The 25,425-nt window shown below is 39.7% G+C and overlaps 2 protein-coding genes across 10 annotated transcripts in view; one reads left to right on the top strand and one right to left on the bottom strand.

Moving 5' to 3' along the window:
* Window positions 1–34: 34 nt before the first annotated feature.
* NUDT5 (nudix hydrolase 5) lies at window positions 35–13,941 on the bottom strand. Of its 7 annotated transcripts, XM_074869776.1 has the most exons (12): window positions 13,693–13,880; window positions 11,850–11,954; window positions 9,739–9,792; window positions 9,548–9,656; window positions 5,872–5,939; window positions 4,731–4,783; window positions 3,950–4,057; window positions 3,315–3,410; window positions 1,865–1,966; window positions 1,420–1,458; window positions 671–724; window positions 35–379 (listed from the first exon to the last, which is right to left on the bottom strand). In XM_074869776.1, exons 4-12 carry the CDS (start codon window positions 9,608–9,610, stop codon window positions 270–272), a joined length of 693 nt encoding a protein of 230 aa, XP_074725877.1. In that variant the 5' UTR covers window positions 9,611–9,656; window positions 9,739–9,792; window positions 11,850–11,954; window positions 13,693–13,880; the 3' UTR covers window positions 35–269. The 7 variants fall into 7 exon arrangements, with proteins under 7 accessions (XP_074725877.1, XP_074725876.1, XP_074725878.1 ...); XM_074869775.1 differs by lacking the exon at window positions 9,739–9,792 and having other exon boundaries at window positions 13,819–13,941; XM_074869777.1 differs by lacking the exon at window positions 9,739–9,792 and having other exon boundaries at window positions 13,813–13,927.
* An 86-nt stretch (window positions 13,942–14,027) lies between these two features.
* The window catches only part of CDC123 (cell division cycle 123), a 39,025-nt gene continuing 27,627 nt past the window's right edge, over window positions 14,028–25,425 (top strand). For all 3 annotated transcript variants that reach the window (XR_012629115.1, XM_074869780.1, XM_074869781.1), the window contains exons 1-6: window positions 14,028–14,182; window positions 15,251–15,322; window positions 18,354–18,408; window positions 19,235–19,267; window positions 22,826–22,921; window positions 23,642–23,748. Coding sequence is in view for 2 of the 3 variants with exons in the window: in XM_074869780.1 (XP_074725881.1) it covers window positions 14,109–14,182; window positions 15,251–15,322; window positions 18,354–18,408; window positions 19,235–19,267; window positions 22,826–22,921; window positions 23,642–23,748 (437 nt within the window). In the remaining variant the exon portion in view is untranslated. The remainder of the gene's footprint in view (window positions 14,183–15,250; window positions 15,323–18,353; window positions 18,409–19,234; window positions 19,268–22,825; window positions 22,922–23,641; window positions 23,749–25,425) is intronic.

Genomic DNA, 25,425 nt, shown 5'->3' on the forward strand with positions numbered 1-25,425 from the left:
AAGCGCAATGACGAATACAGTGAGAAATGAGCCATTCTGAAAATTAAACAGCATTTTTATTATGATTATTCTGTCAAGGCTTGATGGACTGAGCAGCTAGAAAGAATACTTTTTGTCAGTCACATAATTCCAGATAAAAATATCAGAATCATTCCTACGGATATTTTTGTTTGCTCTACAAGTTAAGCAACAGACCTTTAGTACAAGAAGTTACATTTCTAAGCCATCTGAATGGGGCAGTTTTCATCTAAATTTCTCATCATCTAGTTTTAGAACTTCATAAAAGGAACTTGGAGCGGTTTTTCTGCTGCACGCTTCAGGGCCAAGGCGTAAGTATAAACCCTGGCATCCACTGCAATATGTTCTTCTGCTACTAGTTCTGAAAATTAAAAAAAAAAAAAAAAAGAGATGCTGTTAAAACTTCTCATCTACAGAAATTTAATTAAGTCCCTTACTAAAATGAAGATGTATGGCATTCCAGGCATGAATTCTTAATGCTAACACTTTGTGATATCACTAACTCTGTTACCTGGCCAAGTCTCTCACAGCTTTTTGTTTAAGATAACAGTATTCTAGGATAAGAAATGGCATGAGGAGCTATGAGAAGAGAAGCTAAGGGTTTCTTGCTAAAGCTCGCATTGGTGCGTTTAATGTGTCAGAAAGCTCTTACCGTCAATTCTTTGCAGTAGGTCATTCTTTGGAAGTGAAATAACTTCCACAAATTCTAGGAGAGAAGAAAAAAATTTTACACACCTTTAAATTACTGAACAGTAGAGGAAATCACACCTCAGAGTCCTGTTTCTTACAATTTAGAAGGGGAAGCAACCTGACCTAATGCTCATCACCATCCAAAAGCTGTGAGCCTTCATATATCACAAAAAGGCTGATTAAATGGGGGGAGGCAGTAACTGGGGTCATTAAAAAACAGGTTTGGCAGAAAGAAACTGGGAAAGAGCTGGGAAAAACAGTGCAGCTGACAGCTTCTAAAATGAGACCACCTTCATTTGGAGAATGGGGAATACACTGCTGAAGCGGACTTTTGTTTGGCTTACACTGGTACAATAACGGATCGTAGATGTGTTTGACTGAAGACCAAAACAGCACAAAGAGAAAGGCTTGTTCTTAACAACTCTGTGTTTGTTTACACCTCCCCTGTCTATCTGAATTAGTTGTCTTTGGGGCTTGATCTACAGCTGTTGAGGATTCAGTAATTTGTATCTCCTGAGATACTGGTGCTGTAGGTGCAATACCTGAATGTAATTGATGCGATAATGCCCCCCAGGAATTTTCATGTCTAGGCCAAAGTCAATCTCGTGTGTTTGATTAGGGTCAGGAGAGTAACCAAGCCCAAATATAAAACAGTTTTAACTGCCATGTTCTAAGGAAAACTTGCCATACGATGATCACACTTGACCTTACTGTCAATGGGTGCACAGCCATGTAACATACCTCCATCATCTGCAAGTAAAAAACAAAAGTAGTAAATTAAGGATTTTGAAATACACTAGAGTTTACAACTAAAAAGCATTCTGATAGCTGACTGATCGTGAGCAACACTGCAGTTACTTCCAGGGTCAAGCCACAGCTAAGAGGAATATCTAGGGCTCACAGTGCTTATGCCCCTCATTGAAGCTTGGCACCGAAATGTCTCATTCGGGGTGTGCCAACACCTGACACTGAACATCTAGGCCTCCCTAGTGAATTCAGCAAAGAAACGTGGCTCTGCTTATCTAGACTGCAGGATATGATTTGAAGGATGTACAGCATTTAAATCAGCTGGGACAGAAGAGATGCAGTGGTAGGGATAGTTCCTTTAAACCCATTCTTTTGTTCTCAATTTTCAAATAAATAGTATGAAACTCACCAAGTTTTTGCTTAGGTCTTGTATTCTCAGCCTCATCTCCGTTAATGGTGACGCTCACAATGTGTGTCGTGCTGTTTGACAAACCTGGGTCCAAGCAGAGAGCTGCCAACAAGCACATGTAGAGGTTAATTTATCTGATACAATAGATTAATACAATTAATCTGATACAATAGAAGAACATATATTTGGTATATGTTCATGCTGCAAGAGTTGTGAAAAGTTTGTTTTCCCGTGTTCTTAACAGTAATGTTTCTGTAACTTTCAGCTCTTACAGATTTCTTATAAGACTTGTTTTCAGCAGTGAGGTTTACTTGTCATTCCATAGACTGAAGATTAAACTGTAAACTATAATTCCCTTATAGACTTCCTCAGCCTATTAGTCTAATTTTGCCATCACCTGTCTCCATCTCTTAGTTCCCAGCACACAGCTGTACCCAACAGAATCACAGATTCACAGAATCATCTAGGTTGGAAGGGACCTTGAAGATCATCTAGTCCAACCATTAACCTAGCACTGACAGATCCCAACTACACCAGATCCCTCAGCACTATGTCAACGCAACTCTTGAACACCTCCAGGGATGGGGACTCCACTACCTCCCTGGGCAGCCCATTCCAATGCCTAACAACCCATTCTGTAAAGAAATACTTCCTAATACCCAGTCTAAATCTTCCCTGGCTCAACTTGAGGCCATTACCTCTTGTCCTATCACTTATTACTTGGTTCAAGAGGCTCATCCCCAGCTCTCTGCAACCTCCTTTCAGGTAGTTGTAGAGGGCGATGAGGTCTCCCCTCAGCCTCCTCTTCTCCAGACTAAACAAGATAAATAATCAAGAGCCGAGTCTCAACTGTAACAACATTTACTTGAAATCACACGTAAGTCACCTCACCCTTCTACCTTCTCAAGTTTTGTTTAGGATCCTCATTTTGCCTTCACTTTGTTTTATGTAGGAAGCACTGGAATGGCAACAATCACATTCCAAAGGTTCTCTCCCGTTATTCTCCCCTTCCTTCCGGTCGGAGAGGCTGAGTACCGTCACCTCCCCACAGCTCACATGAGGGTGACCTCCACTCACTGCATCATGCAGCTATTTTTTCTACCTAAATTCACGGATGCTGTTCACATTAAGTTCAGCAATTTAGACATTTATACTAAAATGCCAAATCACAGCTTGAATAATTGGGTTTTGTGTAAAGGATCTTAATTAATAGCAATTTTCCTCTATAGACATCAAACTTTTACTTCAGTCCTGTATGTTTAACAGAAGTTCAGCAACGGACTCATTAAGGACCAAAGCTTATTGGTACAGCCATGGGATACTACTCTCTGCTAATCTGGATAGACTTTTCTGCATGGATTTTTCCTTTGGTTTAGGGTATTTTAGACACTTAGAGTACCCATCAAAGACAGAATTAGCTTCCGGTGGGAAAATAAAAAAAAGCAAAGACCTGGAGTACATTCAATGACTTCCCCCTTGTACCCAGTTTCTTCCTCCAACTCTCGCAATGCGGCGCTTTCTGCAGTCTCATTTTCCTCAATGAGGCCTGTGAGATAAATAATACACAAGAGCAACTGAAAAGCTTAACCGCAATACCCATCCCAAGATCTAATCCAGCTTTATGGAAGAGGTGAAACATCCTCACTACCCTATTTTTGCAGGGGGATAAACTGAGGTGTTAGGAAGGATTCCAGTTCCTGGATTGATCGTGCTGCTGCCCACATCTTCAACTGACTTCTACAACTGATTTCAACTACAGCAGCACGCTACCTTCCCAGGAAATGCATTAATATTCTCATGAGGGAAGGAAGCCAAATGCTTTGACTCTTAGAGAACGGAGGCGTGGAGGGAAATGTAATATTCTATTACCAGACTACTCTGCAAAATATCTCCCAGTCTGCTCAAATGAACTCATTTTGTATTCTTGATTATCAAATATTCCTACTTCTGAACAGCACACTGAGCTACAGAGCTCACCACGGTTTTCCAGTTAGCGTGACTTCATTAAGATTGACACTCCAAGCACATCTAAACACACTTAACTGTCAGCTTCATGTGACTCATCTTAATGTTTCAGTCACTTACCTGCAGGAAATTCCAAGCAATAGCTGTTAATTGGGGGCCTGAACTGTTTCACTAGGACGATGCAGTCGTAGTGGAGAGTTCTCTGTAGTACCGCTATCACTGCTACACCTACAAATAGCGACGGAAGACACAAGTACATAAAACTGGAGTATAGAGAAAGTGAGTGTTTAGTGCTAGGTCTGGAAAGGAACACAAGCATTGTTACTCTGAGCATTCAATGTTTAAATATCTGCTCCAGAATCCTGAATGATGAATTTAAGCTCCTTGTATTGCGTGTGGTGAGAGAGAAAAGTCCGAAATGGGATCTTCAGAACAGCACATGTACCAAGCAAGACTGAACCTGAGCCCACCAGTGTCCAGAGAAGGGCTCTCTTGCCTGCAGAGACTATTTGGAAGCCATAGTATGGAACCCCCTCCTAAGTCCTTTCATGGATAAATCATGTCCCTCTTTTACCCAGACAGAACTGTATCCTTAGCCCCTAAGAGCAGACCCAATTCACCAGTCTGTGAGCTACGCCATATCAGGGCATCCATGTCGTCTTTGAAATTACTCCATTGTTTAAAAGTGAATACAATAATCTTGGGAAAACACTCCTACCAGTAAGGTTCTGATTCTTCAGCACTGAAGTTAGCACTTCATTAGCTCAGGGCTATAGCAAGCTCTCCTGAGCTACTTGGTCTGCATCTCCGTTCATTCACAGGCAGATCAGCTCTAAGTCTGCACTGTGAGTTTATCAGAACTTTCACAGGAAAACACGCAAAGAAGTCACCAACGTCTTACCATCAGCTGAAACACCCTTTTTGTTGCCAGTACGCTTTACAGTTTCCCAAGTTCTGTTTAACACAGAGAAAAGAACAAATGAATACATAAGTCATCTTTCTACCCTTGCTACTTCCATTTAAAAGCAAAATATGCCATCATACAGTGAGGCCCCCTAAAAAAGCAGCTGGCTGTAGGCAGACCCTGTCATATACTGGCACTAGAAAGTGCCAATAGTATAATTTTGTTTTGCCTGCTTAAAGGAGGGAGAGAGAAAACAGTTAATGAATGATTGTTTAAAATGACTAAAAATAAGGGAAAGATAAATAATTGTTACCAAACAGGCAAGTCTTATAAAAGTGATCCTATAAAAGTGCAAAATAAAGCAATTTATATATAAAACATATCAAAGTTTGAAATGCAGTTTTCTAACAAGACCATGTGCATTCTTTTATCTTGCTTTTGCATCAGGTTTGTAGTGTAAGTTACTGTGAACTCTCAGCTCAGTTACTTGAGCACACAAGGCGCACACAGGTAAGGAACACCAAAGCTTCTCTCTCTCAAAATAAGCAATGAGATGAGTAAAAACCAAAAATCCACCAGCAATAAACATCTTTTCACAAAAGCTCCAATCTTTGCTATTTTTTAAAAGGATACTTTGCTGATGAATTGGGAGGCACTGCAGAAAGCAATCAGTACAGAATCTAACACGTTAAGGGGAAGGAAGTAAAGTCATGTTGTCACAACAAAACTAAAGCATACAAAAGAATTGGACAGGCATGATAATACACAAGAGATAGTAATTTTTCAGTAGTATGCAACATCCAGTACCATCAGCAAGAAAAAGGAGCCCTTAATGAGGAACATAGCATCTTTAGCATCTTTACATACATTGCTCGTTACAAGGAACTGGAAATGCAAAGTAAACCAGGGTCCAATGTGCCCAAAAGTATTTAGGAGCCAAACTCGATCCCACATGCTAGCACATCTGCTTGAGTGACATTTTTTTCTCTGAACAGTACGAACTATAAAGGAATCGCACAACGAATAGATCTCATCTTGTGTTGAGTAACAGGTTTGTAAGGCTCATACTCTCTAGCCTGGGGCTAGTCCGTACAAGGGGGAACATTACAGGAATCTGAAATGCCAGAGGGGCAATTACCTCGTTTTACCAAAGGGATCAGTATAAGTTGTTTCTTCAAGCTTCAACCATTTTCTTTCTACAATTACCTAAAATAAAGAATTCTTTGTTAAATACATTATATGATTAATCCCAAAGATATTTGGGGGCTAAGAGGAGAAATAACTATTTTTGGATTGTTTTGAAGACAAAATCTCAGCATCAGAATACATTCAGGAACATGCAACAACATTCTGTAGCTATTATGGAGAAAAACATTTACTCTAAGTTCTTGAACAGGAATAGAAAATAAGTCTAGTAACTCTTCTGAACATGACTTTTATAACCAAGTTTCAATGAATTCAGTGGGATTTTATGTACTGGAAAGTCCTCACCTTTTTAGAAGGATTTTGCAAAGCTCATATTTCAGCTGAAAAAGGGTCACTGGTCTGCAGACTAGCTATGCTGGTGATCATGACTGCCCACTTACCAGAGAGCATGGCCTAAGAGCTAAGCATGCAAGACTGAACACCAAACTATTCTGAAACTTTTCTTGCTTTGATGTCAGACTGGGGCCTTGTGTAGCTGCTGGCTTCTGTAACCATGAGCTGTGATACATACCTGCCCTTTTAGGGCTGCTGACTGAGTGCTTGGCATTAGCGTTATTACAAAATGTTTTTTCTGAGCTAAATGAGTTTATTTGCCCTGTGATGTTTCCTCATCTTTTCTGTAATTCCTTTAAAAGGGAAAAATCCCTAAGTATTAACCCAGCAGTTTACTTTTAATGTAACTTGTATTTTAAGCTTTGCTAATGGTATAGGCAGACAAGAAGCTTGTCTCCAGAATTTTGTATCAAGTTGGCCATAGGTCTGACCACAGAAATCAGAAGGAATCAGTAAGATGAACAAATCACTTCTTATTGTCTAATGAGACACACTGCTGACAGCAACAGAGCAAGCATAAGCAAGGGAAAAAGGATCTGTGAAAAAAACCACAACATCGAATTGTAGCAAAGGATGGAGTCTTGAGGTCATTCATGTGGTTGGCACACTGCGATCCTCTAGTGCAGGACAAGGAGCAAATAGGCCCGTGTGGCCATGTAGATCTTGGACTTAAAAGTGAGAAATTAATCAACACAAAAAAGAATACAGAGAATTGAAATGTAGTATATGATGCAGCTGTAACTAGGGTACAGAACACACTACAGCATCAGCTGGAGGCAGAAGGCAAATCAGAAGTGATTCGGGTATCCAGTAAATTATAAGTGAGCTGGACGAACTCACGTAATTCTTAAAATGTGTTCTTCAGAACAATTATTTTGATAGGCAACTGAAATAACAATAGCACTCCTATAGTTGTAAACGGGGCTATATGTACTTTACATGTAGGAATTTTGGCATTTATTTTGGAAAGTATAATATTTCCACGTAAAAGGAATTGGAAAAGGAGAGCTACATGTTCTCAAAAGGGCTTTCTAATGGCTTTGTGGTCACAAAAACAGCAGGAAATGAGAAGATGAAGAATATTATGCTCATTACATGTTCAAGAAGTAATTCGGTTTGGAAGCATTCAGGTATATTTTAAATAGCTTTGTATTCACTCCTAAGTCACTGCAGAACTAGAGAACAGGAAGATCTAAAAGAGAAATAGATGAAAACCATGTTCCATTGGTTGTCCAAGGAGAGGAATATATATACTTCAGTTAAGTAAACACCGCCAAATGTTTTGTGTTAAAGATTCTTCTTAAACGTTGCAGAGAACACAAAGGCCTAAATTATTGATCACAGTCCCATTTTGCTGCAGCATTCAACAGAACTGGCAGATCATTACCTCTGTCACCAAGTTATCGTCTGCGAAGCAGGAAGGGGAAAATGGCTCAAATCAGAGCTGTCCCCAGGAATCTTAGAGGAAAAAGAAATCCCTAGTTTGTAAGAAATTTGACCTACCCAAGCTTCAAAAAGACAAAAGGAAAAAAAAAAAAAAAGAAGTAGGTTTTATGTGTACAAACCAAACAGTGTCAAACAAAGTGTCTTGTTTTTAATCAGGTATTCTTAATTACAGCTTTTGGCTTCTACTGTCATGGAACAATAATTAAAAAGTACTGTAAGACATGTAGCATATTTACAATGGAATCAGTTCCACAATTCTCTAAAGTTAGGTGAAACCCTTGCTGCTAACAGCCTACAGGGTGAGAAAACTGAAAGCTGCCAGGTTTCCCTGAAAGAAAAAGAGAATTTTGTCACCCACCTTGTCAGGTGCACAGTTAAAACCTGCGGAAGCTGGCCCAGAAGCATAACTTCTGCTTTGCCAAATAGCTGATTTAGGACCTACAGGCACTTTGCAAGATGTGTGGCATGTACCATACTTGGTTTTAGAATGAGTTATTTTTATTGCTTTACCTATTACTTTGATGGACAAATAACATCTGCTTTTGCTTACAACAGCCTGACTGTGGGTTCCCAGAAACAGGAAGGAGGACATAAGATCAGACGCTACTTTCATGAAAGAAGATATTCCAACATCAGACCACGTAGTTACTGAACAGTTACAGACCCACTTTTAGCATGAGGGCCACTGGCAGAGGCACAGTAAATCCTCTCCTGTATTAATGCCACAAAATGACTGAAAAAACTAAATAGTTTAAAATATGTAAGATCTAATTACAAACTTCCAGTGACACCAAAGAGTACAGTGTTCCAAAGGAGAAGATCTAAGAGGCATTATGAAAAAAAAAAAAAAAAAGATAAAATGAAAACACTACCTGCAAAAACACAGGTCTTAATAGACAACCCAAAAAGCTTACAAAAATGAAACCCTTTATGTTTGAGAAATATTCATATTAAAAAACAACCCAAGAGGAAGATCCATAAATATATCCCAATCATGTCAATGCCTTCTTTCCTGAAAAAGCTTTGTACCTTGAAACCTAAAGAAATTACAAGACTCTGTTCATTCCAAGGAAGGAGTGCTGGATAAAAGAAACTACATTCATGTTATAACAACAGTGTGATGCTGCTGCCAAACCTGCCTTTAAGACCAAAGATTAACTTTCAAGAATTCACTTAAAAGAGAACAGAAACAAATACAGGCAGTTTAAATTAGGGTGAAAGTGCTCCTAATAAGCACCCAGAAGTACCTCCAAATTCCTTCCTCAGGACCTGATATTTTCTGATTCTGTGAAGACATGAGCAGAATATTTTTGAAAAAAATCTTACTATCTCCTTAATATTGTCTTTAGAACAGCAATTATCTAAACCCTTATTCAAACCCTTTCAGAAAGCATCAAAGGTACAATCCTAAATGTTAAGGCAACTCTTAGCGGCTCAGCATCTTAAAGGAATGGAAAACAAGGCCGAGTTTCATGATCCACTGGTTTGTATAGTCTCTCAGAGGCATCAGCATTATTTCTGAACATTGAAGACAGCCTGAACAGACAATACAAGAAACAGCTGCAAAATCTGAAAGAAAGAAGCTTAAAATAATGCAGCAGTTGTAGACATCTCTCTCCCAATTGATAATTTGTATGATTATTTCAACAGAGAAATGCCACCTTTTTTAAACTCTCATACCATCAGGAAAAAGTATTTTATCTACTGAATAGGTTTTTACAAACATACAGCATCCATAGCATTTCTTACTCTGCACTTGCAAACATTCTGATCAGTCTCAAATAATTGTTATTTAACAACAAAACGTGTCAAAACCAAGCATGTTATACCTCTTCTTTAAGAACGGATTGTCTAGCAGTTTTTGGAACTTCTGTGGATGTCTCAGCTGCCATTTTCAGGAATGTCAGGCTTTTCTCCTCCTGTGCAAAGTCCAGATTACTAGGAAACAAAGTCAATATTTGCTTTCAGAGTAAAGTTAAAAGGTTCATTTCTGCATTCTAAATTAACAAATAAGACCTACCGGAGAAAGTTACGGACACATGATGCCAAGCGCCATTCACAATTTCAGCTCCACCTGATGTTTCAGAGTCAAATAATTCAAAGGAGAAGTGGAAGTTTGGGTCAAATCCCTGATTTACATAGTTGTAATAGTCCTATTAGCTGCCGAGTAGCTATGCTGGCTGAAGACACCCTCCTTAACTATTCAAAGGTCAGACCTACAGGGACAAAATCGATCCAACTTGTTTCATTCTGATCTGGGTGAAGTGCTCTGTCAACACAGCATTGCCACAACAGGACTATGCACTCCACTGTGAAAGTGGGAAAAAACCTTCTACCAAGAGGACTTCAGGGGTAAAAATTGTCTGCTATTGAGAAAGAATCAGAACTAGAACCTACCTTCACCTTACACACATCACAAATAAAGATGTAAATCCTTCTCCCAAAAAAACAAGGTCAAAGAGTCACCCGTGTGTTGCAAGTCTAGGTGGCATGTGGAGTTAGTGTGACCAAAGCACGTCAGTCTCTCTTACTGGGAATGATGTGGCTAGCGCTGTCTAAAAGGCAGTTGAATATATGCCCAAAGCAAGGCTCTGCACCTGCAGCTCAATGCCTCAGCCTGCATCTGAACGCTCCCTAGGAAGGTAAGATTGTCCACTCACTCTCTCAATCCAGTTCTAGCTGAAAGGCACAGCAGGCAGCAGAAAAATACGATGCATTAGAGATTCACCATTAGGCCCCTGCCTCCCTGCGGATCTACGGGGCACTTCCAGCACAGAAACTCTTATTTCAAGGAAGCTCATCTCTGATATTAAGTTGTAATACTGAGGTCCTGAAAATCAGCACAAATCATAAGCAAAAAGACCATGCAAAGAAGAAAACCAGTTTAAGCAACCGGAGAGACAAGATAATCCTAAAAGATCTCTTGTTCTTAGCGTTGATGATTGTAAACTTTCCATAAAGCCAACAGGAATCTTCCCATTGACTTCAACTAGGGTTTAATAAGGCTCTGTGGAGTCTCTAGCAATCAACAGTACCAGAAATGAGTGATCGCCTTCTCTGTCATACCTAATTTTAGCACTTTAATTTTTTACTTCATCTTTTTATGATAACACCTACTGCACATTTGTGGAAAATTTAAGAGCATGCAGAAACAGTCAGCTTTCTTACATACTAATTTGCATTTTAATTCCACAAAGTAGTTAAAAGGAATAGGTAGCACAAAATATTTCTGGTTATCAGACAATTAAAACTAATGTACATAAATCCATTTCTTCAGTATGTACACAGGGCAGGCTCTTTCCTAAGTCTTAAGACAGTCGTTGGATGAAGTAGGTCATAGTGGTCAAACGTTCAAATTGGTTTTATGTCACTTAAGTCCTGAAAAGGAACCCTGATTTATTAAACCCAATTCTGTTCTTTCAAAACTATGTGCTATAACCTTTCTTAAAGCAATGAAGTTCCATCTTAAAACTACATAGGTTTACTATCTACCTTACTATTTCTATGAAAAACTGTTCTAGAACCTCACTTATCTTTTGATTTCTATCCCACATTAGTTCAGTTAGCTGTTACCCATTTGTTCTTGAGCCAGCAATGTCTCAAACTCTCTTCACTTAGGATTTAAGAGCTGTAGCTGGACAATTGCCATAGTCTCTTGCTGTGACTCTGAAATACAAGATCAAACTTTCCACCAAACTTATACAAAAGAAGCGTAGCCCAGCATAGCAGTTCCAAGAGGTTTCTGGTCATCCAGAGGACAGTCAAAGGAGGCTCTGTGCAATGCCTGAAGTATACACCTCTAAAAATATAAAAACCTCACGTAACATACCTAGCTACAACGAATTCACCTCCTGTGTTTGGAAAGAATTATAGCCTTTTTGATTGACAATAAAAAATTATGAAGACAGTGAGCCATATCCTTGTTGAACTTTTTTTTTTTTTTTTTGATCAGGCTGAGTAAGTCTTCCTCTTGTAGTCTCCCCTCACAGGAAATCCTGTTCAGTTGATCATACTAATCCTTATACACTACAAGAATCAGTGTATCTTTCTCAAACGTGGATCACCACAATCGTACTCTAAAATCCCACAAGCAGCTACAGTAATGGTTTGTACAACAGTGTTAATACTTACCTATATCAGTTACAAACACATACTAGAACCTCATCTCATGGCAGAAGCTCTTTTCAACACAGCTTGCTCTCTTCTGCAGTGGACAGATTCAGGGGTGGCTTGTGACTTAAAATAACAAAAAATTATACAGCTTCAGTGGTTTGAGTTATCACTAATATCTAAAATAAGTGAAAACGAGAGAGGAAGACTCATCTATCTCAGCTTCTGTAGTTTTGATCTCCTCCACAAGTGGGTGCAATGACTCTATGTATGAGTGACATTTTTAAAAGTTCCAACAAAAAGTAATTTTTTCCAAATTCAGCTGATTTTATAGAAGTGAGAATTTCTGCTGTTAGAAAGCTGAAATACCATTTGGTTAAATGAAGGCTGCAATTCTGGTATCTCATATTAGTCACACTGTCAAGGGTGGCAACACCTTTTGTTCATAAACAAAATTAGCTGCAACTGAAAATTAAACTTAACACTACAACGTTAGGTTTCTAAAGCCCTGTGTTAGCTTTCAGAATACACCTTGTCTTGCAGCCCTCAGACAGGAATGTTCTTCCAGCTCATAAAATTACCACTGCATCAATTGAGTTAAAAATGCAACACAGCTCGTCTAGCAGCCCGGGAACCTGACTACCTGACTTACGATTACATGAACTCTATGAATATAATTTTTAATAGTTATCAGTGCAACCTTAAGAATATGTCAAAGTGTATGCATTTATCAGCCTTCCTAGCATGAATCAACAGCACTTGAACTACGAATTATGGTAAAAAGTTTGGCCTGCTTCTACCTTCTCTGATGATTTTTGAGGCTAGTTTTACAGATTGCTGCTGGCAAATCATGCTACTTGTTCCATTTATTTCATGTGGAGGTCAAACTCAGATCTGAAAAAAGTATATGATTTATAAAAGGTGTAACTTTATTCCCATTGCTTATTCCCTTCAAGGCAAGGCAAGGCTTCCCTTCAAGGCAAGGTCTAATTCTACAGTTCCAAATTCTGCTTCCCAGGGCTTAAAATCTTAAACCAACACAGGCCTGTGAATCAGCTTAGAGAGGAGCCAAGCTATAGGGGCTTTACATTAACCTGTCCAAGTCATGATAGATGGATTACTTTTCTAAATCACTTTCAAAAGATATTCTCTGATCCAAACTACGTAGCCCAGCTGACAGCAACAGATTTAATGGAAGCTCAGCAATGGCATCCTAAGGCAAGATGAAGATAAAACGAAATACAGGGTTTCTTGTAAAGAACATGCAAAAGGGACACTGGCAGTGCTTTGAACAGCTGAGATAAATGTGCTGAAAATAAACATCACTAGAAGTCACTTAAAACTCGCTAGCATCAGTCAAGTGCACTTGCATTTCGGTAATATGACTCAAGTAACAAAATAACTAGCAAAAGTTGATGGCAGAGAGGGAGAGGGAAATAGTGGGGAAAAATGTTTCATTTTTGTCATGGTATTTAGCAGCATGGATGACCCGTGCAGCACCAAATAAAATACGGAAAAAAAAACTGATTCTCGCCCTGCAGAACAGACAACAACAAATACTATCTTGCGTAAGCAGACGAGGATTAGCAGCATCTCCATATCGTTATAAACCTTCCTGACAAGAGATGCGTGAGAGTGAGACAGCCTCAGACAGCAGATGCAAGAGCACTGAAGGGAAACGACTGGGCCCTCCATGCAGGGACACGCACGCACAGAGACGACGGCAGAACCATGGGGCTTAAAAAGAACATATTCGGTTATTACTTGACTCTTCCCAAAATAAAATGAAATGCAGCCCTGCTTGAGGAGAGGAAGCTCTGTCGCTGTAGAGCTCCGTTATAACGCGGGAGAGATGAAATCTTACACAAGCACATGCAAAGCAAGAAAGCAAAGCCTGCGAGGCGGGAAAACCACCCACGGCTTCCCTCAGGCCACCCGTGTTGTCAACGTAACCGCCTGGAAACCCCCCGCTCGGGCCACGCACACGTACGAGGCCGGGAGAGCGGCCCGGCAGCTGAGGGGAGCCGCTACCACGGGCGGGGAGAGGCCGGGGGCGGCCGAGCGGGAGCGGCAGCGCTGAGGCGGCGGCTGAGGCGAGGCGAGGCGGCGGACGGGTGCGCCGCTGAGGCGGGGCCGGGTGGCTCCGCGCCGTGTGCGCCGCCGATGTCGGGCCGGGTGGCGCCCGGAGCTCCGGGGGGAGGTTCCGGGCGAGGAGCGGGAGCTTCCGGGAGCAGCGGGGCGAAGCGGGCCGAGCCGGGCCGGGTGGGGTTGAGGGGGAGGATGAAGAAGGAGCAGGTGGTGCACTGCCAGTTCTCCGTGTGGTACCCGCTGTTCCGGGCCGTCACCATCCGCAGGTGAGGGGCGCGGTGTGGGGCTGGGGGCGGCTGGGCCCTGGCGCTGTGGGGCTGGGCTGGGTGTAGGCGTCGGCCTAGGCCGGGCGAGGGGCCGGGAGAAGCGGGTGTGGGGGACGTAGGGGAGTCGTGTGGGGGTGAAGGTGGGGAGGCGTGTGGGGCTGGGTTGGGTTGGAAGCGGGCTTGTGTTAGGGCAGGGTTGGGTGAGCTATAGGGGAGCTGTGTGGGGCAGAGCTGGGATGGAGGTGGGGAAGGCTTGATCAAGCTGGAGTCCAAGGAGCTGGGGTCTCATCCCTGCACCCTGAGGGGGTGTTTTGGGCACCCACTTTGCTCCTTGCTCTCCTGGTGGGACTCCGCAGAGCTGATACCCATATCAGTGCTGTTCCCACATGGCTGCTCAAAGAAGCAGGTTGAACACACCCAAACCAGCTGGCTGACTTTGTGCTTCACTGTATTTCTGGAAGCGATGTCAAATTCTGCTGTTTCTAAGGTGCTGCTGCAGGTCACGAGATGGTTATGAGAGCTACCAGTAACTCAGGAAAGTCAAGCTCAAGATAGTTGCCCTGTTGGATCAAAAAGCACTGACATCAGGCTTTTACTAATCAAAGCGTTTAATCTTTGATGGTTTTTAGTGTTTAGCACGTGCATATTTTTGGTAAGTTTAGTGATAGTCCTGAATTTTTGGAATATTTGCGTGGTATGGACAAATTTTCGTTTGGATCTCAGAAGGGAAGCCTTTAGTTTGAGCAACATGTTGTCTCCTTCTCACTGGCCACATAAACTCTTTCTTTGAATTTCTAGAGCTTTGAAGAAGTGGGGAATTTTGGTGTGTTTAATCTAAAATTTTTGCCTCTTTCTCCTCTGATTCCTTGGAGGGAAAATGTGCATTGCTTTTTGGGAAGGGGTGACAGGGGAGAAAGAGACATGTTTTTTTTCATAGCATTAGAGAATAAAATATACTGTTATTGAGGTATGTTCTATTAAAAACCAAAAAACTTTTTATTCAACCCTTCTTATTTTAACAAGTAATATTACAATAAATTATTAAAGCAATGCTCATGTTTCTTCCAGTGTCATACTTCCCCTACCAGAGAATGTGAAAGAATATTTGCTGGATGATGGAACACTTGTGGTTTCTGGAAGGTAAGGAGTGTTTTCCCCCCACCCTCCCAAGTATTAATACTATTTTATATGCACAGTGCTATTTTATATACACAGAATATATTTTGCATAATGAGTTTTTAAAATTTGACCAGTCTGGCTGCAGTAAACCTCATACTGTATGAGCATGTGAATGGGCTGACTGTTGCTGTTAGTAAAACTTGTCTTGCTAGTGCCTGATGCAGATCCTAAAATCCATTTAATACACTTGATTCTAGACCAACTAGGGGCAGTTTTTTCATTTTTTCCTTCACCTTTCCTTGCAGAGTCTACCAGTCTCTCGGGTGCGTAGCCTGTTGGCTTGTGTTTGGTTGCTTTGATATGGTTAGCTCCAGTTCAGAGGCTTGACCTGTCCCGCACCATTCACATGCCTGCTGTCTTATCCAGGGGTGAAATGACATTACCTGAGTTTAATTCTCAATAAGATAAGCTATGTATAAAATCTTAGTGATTCCTGAGTTTGTATAATGATTTGCATACATATAATCAATGCATGTGACAAGGCTCAATGTCCTGTATGTGTACCTGTGCCAAAATTTTGGATGGAGAAGAATGAGGTGGATAGATATGAGAAATGGTTGGTAAGAATCCGGGCCTTGTTCTTTGTTTTCTGCTTAGAATCTTACTGTGTGACTTCCTTGTAAAATGATTATTGGATGCATACACCTTGTTAGTGATCAGACTCAGAAATCAGTCCACACTCCATCATTTCCTAACGGGTAGTTTGCCTCTCACAGAGCAACCAATTAGGCCGTGAGTGTAAGGGAGCAATGTCTAATTTCTCAGGAGTCAATTTAAGTATAACTGCAGCTGTTTAAACACCTTGTAAAGATGAAAGGTCTCTTCAAATTTAAAAATCCTTTTTTTTTTTTTTTTTTTAACAAAATGTATCCAGAAAATTAAAATTGTTTTTTAAACCATTTTGGATAAGAAGTAATGTTGTCACCTGCTTCTGCAGAACTGTGCAATTTATTTAGCAGCAGCCATTTATTTTTTGATAAGCTTTCAGAAAAGCTGAAACTGAGAGTTTAACGTTACAGCTGTGTTATAGAAACAATTTGTGTTGTCTTCAGTGGAATAATGGACAGCTGTATAATTGACTTATACTTTTTAAGAAGCTTCCAATTTAAAATCCCATTTAGAAACCAGTTTTTCTCTTGAGTTGAACTTTCTTAGCTAGAAGTGGATGTGATCTTGCAGTCAAGGCCAAGAGGGCTTTTAATCTTCAGTGAACTGTTGTCTGACCTCTAGATCTCAAAAACTGAATTGATAGTCTAATCCCTATAGAAGTGCACTAAGGGACTGCAGAAACAGCTTGCTGAAGAGCTGACTTTTGTCAGGGGCATACATTTCCACTTAACCTGGTTGTTACGCTGACCTGATGTGAGTAAGTCTTCAAGAGCTTGGTCTTCTCCTTTAAAATCTTCACACTCAGTTATATTAGCTAAAGAACTTCAAAAGTCACCTAAAACTTCAAGGGAATATTTGCAGTCAGGTGTTTTCTCCCAGATATGCTAGTGTTTACAACAGGAGATCTCACCTGTGTAGAAAAAGTAACTTTTCAGGAAGAAATGTATCTACTTTCCCTAGGATCTTTTCTGTGTGTGGAGTGTGAGGACGTTTTCTTTTCAGAACCAGAAATTCACAGGTCAACATGTGAAATACAAGTTTTATAAATTTTTACTTGGAAAAGGAGTATGGAAGCAAAGCATAATTTAAATTGAACTTGTTTTAAAAAAAAAAGGTTTGATAATTTGTGCTTCTGTCAGGGTACAGTAAAGTTGGAAAACAATGATTAATAGGGTGTTGAAAACTTCGATTATGGCGTTTTCAGAGCAGAAGGTATCTGCTAATTTGAAAGAAGCAAAGTGTTTTGGGTAGGGCCCAAGTTTAATGCCAGGGTTTTAGGTCTTCAATCTTCTGTACTGGTGAAGTGCTAGGGCTTGGACAATAGGCCCAAGCCAAAGTTGACCTATAGATGAATCCTGTATATTTTGTAACTGATAACCATTGTGCTAGTAGGTATTGTACTAAATTATAACAAGCCACCTATGCTGATATAAAAGTGCTGAAATGTTGAAGTATTGAAGCCTGAACAACAGGCCCCGAGCTGAAGCTGCTAACTTAGTACGTAGTCATTAGCAAAATATGTATGCTCGTTAATGAAAGATGTAGCTTAGATATCATATACTCATTACTGATGATGAATGTAATGAAAACATGTCTATCCTGAATGTGTCTTTCTTCTTCTTTGTGTAGGGGCAAGTTAACAAGGCCATGAAGCCAGCTGTCCGGCCTTGGGACCACACGTGTGGCCTTGTTCTAAAAAGAACATAAATAAATCAGATAAGCAGGGAAACTCCCTTAGCTTCTCCCTTGAGCCCTGGCCAGGCTCTGGGGGAATCTAATGTGAGAGTGAAACCGGATGTTCCGCTGAAAACAAAGGTGCCAGTTATTCTGGCTTGCTGAGTTTTGGGTACATAAGGCTGGACCCACTCACAGCGACTTTGGAAGCCTCACCTACGGGTGGACGCACCGCGTAGGACTTCCCACTTGCCGGGACAGGCTCTCCAAATCCTCGCTGTAACCGGGGCTGCCCAGCGGCTGTGGGTCTGGATGATGGTAACATATACAAGTGGTGATGGATCTTTCTTAATTGCTATTCTCTCTCTCAGGTAGTAATGATTTGATGCATTACCCTGTATTTTCCTATTTGTTTAAGTGCACTATTCTGTCTTTTCTTACTGTATGTTTTCTGTATTGCTCTGTTACATTATTTAGTTATCCCCAGTAAAATACACCTACTCTTTCCACTCTGGTGTCCGAGTTTAAGTGGTATTCTTAATCAGCAAAACAACTGGCTTGCTCTGATTGTTCTCTGCCAGGGGTTTTGAGGCTTAATCTTACAAAAACATTTTGAGACCAACAGCTGGTAGATGCTGTGCAAAGGTAATGTATATGGTCAAGTCAAACTCCAGTGCTTAACTTTTTTCCTGCTAATTTTTTGTTTTAGAGAAGATCCGCCAAGTCATGCTCAGGAGGGGAGTGATGATGCAGAGGAAATACAGGTCAGTATAAAATGCAACTTGATATCAAGTCTCTTGAGAAAAATATGAATGTGTAACCTTTTCTGCATAATTTATAGGTGAGGAGAGTACTTCACAAAAAAGGTAATCATGTGGTAGTTGCCTTGTAAAACTTAAAACCATCATTATTTATACTTTGATGTCAGGGAAGGTTTAAAATCTTTCTATGCTCTTTCACAGAAGACTTTTAAATTTTTTTTTATTTCTTGATAATTGCATTTGTAATAATGAGTAGAGAATGTTGAAGGATCTTGGAATTGACCTTAATGCTGTTTCATGCCCTGAAAAATTAGGAGGAGGAGTACATTTGGAGGAGTTATTTCAAGAAACAGTGGAAGTTTCTGAGACCATAATAGCTCAGGAGGGTATTCTAGAAGAAAAACACTGAAAAATGTTGTAAGCACAAGGTGACAGAAGGTATAAAAAGGAGATGGAAAAGAAATATAAGTGAAACTATTGGATCACGGGTCTAAGGATGGAGGTGCTGGAGCTGGAGACAAGCTTTAGACAGGGAAGACTCTGTTGAGTTCTGAAATGTCCAAGTTTGTGATATAAACCACAATTAAAATGTATGGGTGTCTTCTTTTATCCATACTTTAGAACAGTACTTCTGCTGAATATAGAATATTTTTCCTGTCTTAATTTACAGCCGTAATAATTGGAGGATGGTGATGTTGTGTTATAGGAGCTCCAGGGCAATGATTTGATCTACATGTTATAGGAAGCCACGTGAATTCTGGTGTTCTCATAAATTATAAAGGATGTCTCAGGAAACCAGTAACCTTTGATTTGTTCTTATTTTTAACAGTGGTCGGATGATGAGAATACTACAACACTTAAGGTAAGGTCCTGTAAAAGCCCACTGTGGGTTTGTCAGCAGTATCCTTTCTGCAACCTTGTGATATAAACTTGTTGCCAGTTAGAGATACCTGTTGCTGTATTTAACATTTTTCAGACTATTCTAGATGGATGGCAGTGTAGATGTCTGTAACTTTAAAAAAGTTTTGCTGACTTAATTTTATTTAACTAAAAATAAAATGCTTTTCTTCATCCCCAACAATCACACACTTGTTAGACTATAGGAAATGAACTGAAGTATGGCTCTAAATATAGCTGTCTTTCATTTTCACCACTTTGAATATCTCCCAATTACTTAATCAGACTGGATGCAGAAGAAACGAAGCCCCTGCAGCTCAGTTTTCACAGCTCTTCTCTTACACCTGTGCCATTATTTCCTTCTAAGTACATTTCTTTCTATCGTATCTTTTTTTTTTTTCCCTTTTTCTGTCTTTATGCTCTACTTGCACTCTGTCTGGCTTAGAATCAGGATCATGATGGATATGAATCAGGCTTCCTTGACTTTTTTTTTACATCTTTTTTGAATCTGCTGTTGCCCTATCATTGTCAGAGTTGATATATTTGTGTCACTTGTCTGCTATTGATATTACTTCAGTCATATTAGGTCCCTGTTGTTCAACATAGTGTTGAATTGCTGACATTGCATTAGGTGCCATATAAACACAGCCCTGCTTTGAGTTGCATTTACGCTAGCACAGAATTTATAGCCTAGATTTTAAAACATGCCAAATTTGCACACGCTAATGGCTTCAGTTCAGAATTCTAAGCTTTGATAAAGTAGATGCCTCAGATTGTAAATTATTCAAAACAAGCATTTTGGTATTCATCTTATCTTTTGCGAAGCTCATGTTAATGTTGCTAAAGAAGTAATATCAGACTTCTGAATTGGGTTTCATTATAGTGTACAACACAATAAGGAAATATATAATCAAGATGTATGATACCCATCCGAAGGGTATAGGCCAAGTGCTTTCAGGTTAGCTGGGTAAGCACTGTGTACGGATTCAGCTTTACAGCTAACGTTCTGCTGGGGCTGGCTGGGATGGAGTTAACTTTCAGCTGTTGCTGACCAGTGCTTGCAGAGCATCAAGGCTTTCTCTTTTCCTAGTCTGCCCCACACCCTTCTCCAGCGACTAGGCTAGGGGTAGGCAAGAGGAGAGAGAACAGAGCCAGGACAGCTGACCTGAGCTGTTTTAAGAGATATTCCATACCATATAACATCATGGTCAGCGATAAAAGCAGGGGGAGAGGAAGAAGAGGGGTGTTTTGGCTTCCAAGGTGGGTCTTGTTCAGAGACTGGCAGGGCTTTGTCTTTTGCCAAACCTGGAACTTTCAAAATGGCTAATAATGAACATGGTTTGTGCCTGTGTCTAGTTTCTACAAAAATACACCTACATTCATCTCTGGTCAAAGAAGGAGACTCTGAAAGTAGAATTTCACAATGTCCTCTTTACCATCTCGTAAATTTGGTAGATGATTGCTCTGAAGACTCCATCCATGGCAAATGTGCTTTCCCTACCTGAAAACTAGGGCCTGCTCTGAGGTCAGTGAATGAATGGAAATAGTCTTCTGTGCTTTTAAGTATTGCCTGTTAGCGCTTTACCAGCGATGAAGAGAGTGAAGAAACAGCCTGTGTAGAATGCAGAAGGGTGGGGAGCTTCATCTGGAGTTACTGCAAGAGATGAGAATGGATCGAGTAGTGATGTGGAAGCTGAACAGGGAGACACTAGGGAACATAGTGTGTAAAGAATAGTAGAACAGGCTGGAGATTGCTATTCTGCATTTGCTGTCAGCCTAGGGCATTACTATCTTACTATCAATAAAGCCCAGGTTATAATTCCCTATTGGTTTCTTGGCAATAAGGTGAGCTGTGGTTGTGATTATTCTGATTTGATGACCTGCCTGAGTTGTCAGGTAGAACTTGTTTCCCTTGCCCCTTCTATATTCTGAAGAAGAATTAGAATATAGGCTTACAGAAAATGCTGTGTTTAAAAAAATGTGCATTAATATTGATGGTTGCAAAGTCAGGCATTCAGAATTTAGGAAATGTTAGAATCTGGTTGTTTATGCAGCCTTAGAGCTATTCTCCCGGGTATAATTCTTCCCTTGTATTAATCAAATGACACAATGGTAACATTTCCCCAGGGAGACTTAGTATGTGCTGGTATTACATATATACTATGACTCCTGACTTCTGTCAAAACAAGAGGAGATTGGATCAGAATGCAGTGGATGAAGAGTTTTACCTCTTGCAGGAGCAATTTCTAGAATTGACTGAAGCTCTAAAAATAAAGTAAAATAAGAGAAGTGCTTTTTCAGTTTTTCAAGTGTAGTTTCCCATGGAGACTAGGTAACGTACTAAGGAAAGATTCAGAATGTTTGAAGTTCAGTCTGGGTCACTGCGCTAAAATGTGAGAGGGTTTTTTTTAAGTGTTTGCATTTGAGGGGGCTGCAGAAAGGAGATGCCAAAATGTATGAACCTTTTTTTGATCACTTCTGTGGCTGTGAGGGCTTTGTTGTTTTAGAGACATCAATTAGCTTTAGCATAGATCTTATTTTTGAGTTGACTTTAAAAATATTCAGGCAGAAATAGTGTTCTTATATACTTTTTACTATAAATCCTATTACATGAAAAATCTTTGACATATGCCTGAAATCCTTTCATGTTATTTTAAAGGTCAGCAATCTGTTTTTTATTGTGCCGCATTCAGGGTGGAGTTTATAGCGTCCTGAGGAGTTTTTTTTCCCTTATGTTTACAATTTTGACCATGTTCTTTAGAAGACAAGGTCTTCTAGTCCAACCCTTACCTTCGCAGTGTATCCTCTATTTTGATGCAATATATTGTTAAGGAGTTACTTTAAGACCTAATTTAAGAGCTTATTATTAAAGTATTACTAACAACATTTTGTAAAATTAAAGCTTAAATGAGGAGCTGTCACTCAAATTGCCTATGAATTGATTTATTTAGGTTTGCTCTCTTACTGTGCTCCTAAATGCAACTAGAGAACTATTATAAACCAGAGCTGATCTCTTTGTACCTTTTAATACTTTGAAAGAATGGTACAATATTTTTATTTTAGATTTTTTTGAAGAGGTGCTTCGTTCTAAACAAACTATTATTGAAAGTTTGTTTGCTTGTTTGTAAGTCTTCTTGGATCTTATTTGTATACAATAATCTACTATCAGGTATAAAACAAGAGGTATGTATTTAAGGTCTGTTTATTTATCTTGCACGTTTGCCAACTTGCAGTTTTCATGATGATCATTATGAAGTTTTGGGTTTTTGTAGATTCATGGAATCTTGTTAGCAATGAGGGTGAGAACTGGAAACATATTTTCAATTTTCTCTGATTGAAAGAATGTCAGAGTTGATTCTTAAGTGATTTATTTCTACAAAGACATTATTTTTGTGGGGTTCTTGGTTCCTGATTTTGGACATGTTTATTCCTTCTACAATATGATTTCTAATGGTATTTAGAAGATGGCTACACTTCACTATTAAATGTATTGAAATTAATATTTTTGTTGTTCTTTGTTCAGGCACCAGAATTTCCTGAGTTCACAGCTAAAGTTCAAGAAGCAATAAGTTCCTTGGGTGGTAGTGTTTTTCCCAAACTTAACTGGAGTGCTCCAAGGGTAAGAATGCTGACTCCTAAAACTTGTAACAGATGTTATCATAAGGATTTTTTGTTTGTTTGTTTTATCTTAATGCATTGGAAAGTAGAAGGGACTAGTGGTTCTGATGAAGCAAGAAGTGATAGACAAGATATCAGTGAAGTGTGATACAGCAGATTGTTCTGGTGGATTAGAGCTAGATGCTGCACTGTTTGGTGAGGCTGATGCAAGGCAGCACTGGCTTACTTACATAAAGGCCTGTATCCTTGTCACAGATAGCAGTATGATGGTCAGACTCTTCTCATTTAGGATAGTAGTTGAAACCTTTACCTGGGATAAAGATTAAAATCCCCACATTTTTTAAAAAAGCAATAAACTTCCCTCTAGTCAGTTTTAGGTACTCTTAACTATACCTTAAGGATGGATGCACCCAAATTTTTTTGTATCATATTCTCGAGGGAAACATGTTCAGTCAAGCATTCCAAGAAAATGCCTTGAAGCAGTAAGGCAAAAACTTAGGTTTTTTTTAATGGATTTCCTCTACTTTCAACAAGAGTATTCATAAAAGAAGCAATAACTGTTGTGTCTCTTGTAATAGCTAATGAAGTTTTCCTCAAAATAAAAACTAAAAAAATAATTTTCTGTGTGTATTTCAAATGTTGTGTAATATTTAGATAGATCTGCAGCTTGCATTCCTTTCTGCTAGTAAAAGTGCATTTTTGGATAATCTTTTTTGTTTAGGATGCCTACTGGATAGCAATGAACAGCTCTCTGAAATGTAAAGCTCTCAGTGACATCTTCCTACTCTTCAAGAGTTCAGACTTTATTACTCGTGACCTCACTCAGCCGTAAGTAGATTTCTAGCAGACAATGTTATTTATACCCAGTCAAAAAATACCCCAACCCTCTGAGGGTGACTTTTCAGTTCTTTTGAAAGATCTTACACTTCACTGTACAGCAACGGTAAATATCTGATACAAAAATACATATTTGTGTTTAAAAGTTGTTCAGGTATGGTAATACAAGTTTCAGGTACAGTAATAAGTTGTTCTTTGAAGCTCCCCCCACCCCTTCCCTCCTTCTTTGTCTCCCTCCACTGTGCAAAATAAATGCCGGGTCCAATTTAGTACAGAGAATTGTGAGGTGAACTATCTTCGTTGTTACTTACCATGAGTGAGTCTTTCCTAGTAAACCAGAATTGGTTACCTAGCTTCAGTCAACAGTACAAATTACAAATACAATGTGCTTGGGGTTTATTTTATCTGCTCACATGAAGAGAGTACTTAATTGTATAGGGACAGTTTCCTCCTGTAGTACCTGCATCTGATTCCTAAATATAGACTTTTTCTGAAAGAAAATAAAATTATTGGAATTTAATGTTACTATTATTACTTTTTTTTTCCAGAAAAGCAGAATTTCAAAGAAAAGGGCAATTCATGGCTTGATATCTGAGAGATTGTTTTCCAGTAATTATTCAATGCTTATTTATATTTCTGCAGTATTGAGGAGACTCGATCAAATGCAGGGCCCTTGTTCTAGGTGCTTTATAGAGGTTTACCAAGTCTTGTGTTAAGTAGCCTATAACCCGATCAGAATTGTCTTTTCTAAAATGTGCAACCAGTTGCATTAATGCTGTGCAACTGCCTTATTTTTTTATTCCTGCAAATTTAATAACACTCTTTACCCCGCTTGTTGGTACATTAAAAAAATGATAGGTAGCAACATCCTCACCCTTATCTCTGCATTTATGGAGTGCTAGCAACACTGTCAGTCCAATTCTGATGCTAGGTTTTACATTATGTCTAACCTACAACATTATGAGGTGCAGGAGAAGAGAGTGAGAAGGAGGGGAGAAGATGTTGGAGTTAGAAGCCAGTTTGAAAAGTATGTTGGACTAGGGTAACAATTGTGAGCACTGAGAATTCATGATTCTGGGATCATAGAGAATGAAAGGGGCGGGGGAGATGAGAAATCTATAGTTTACATTTCCAAGGTGAGTGAGTAGTGATTCTCAGAAGACTTTGGTGCCTTACCAAGGAGCTTTTTTTCATGGTTTCCCCTAATGGGAGGCTAGGTGACTCAGCCAGGTGTCTTGAGGACGGTTTGCTCAGAAGGTTGAGCACTAAAATTTGATGTGTCCCTTGTTGTAACTGCTTTCAGGACTGAGTCTTGTGGGTCTGAAAAGAACTGTACACTTTGTATCATCCCTTTGTGAATATTAAATAATATGGTTTTTGTATTCCGCTATCCTCATGTATAAAGAGGTTCAGCAAAAAGTACCCTGAGCTCCTTGGAGAATTCCTGCTTGGTTAACCACTTCGTAATGAATTTGGGACACAAGTGTTCAGCAAGCACCACTTGATTTAGAAGATGTGGCAAAACTCTGTGTGTGTTTGTGCTCTTAGTTTATGCCATTTTTACGGCAGAATTAATTGGTTCGACCACCTTTGCTAAGACTTGAAACCAGTGCATTTTCTGTCAGGTTTTATCTCGTATCAGGTAAAGTTAGTGCCCCAGCTATTCAT

Source organism: Strix uralensis, chromosome 5 (assembly GCF_047716275.1).
Source record: "Strix uralensis isolate ZFMK-TIS-50842 chromosome 5, bStrUra1, whole genome shotgun sequence".
Lineage (NCBI taxonomy): Eukaryota > Metazoa > Chordata > Aves > Strigiformes > Strigidae > Strix > Strix uralensis.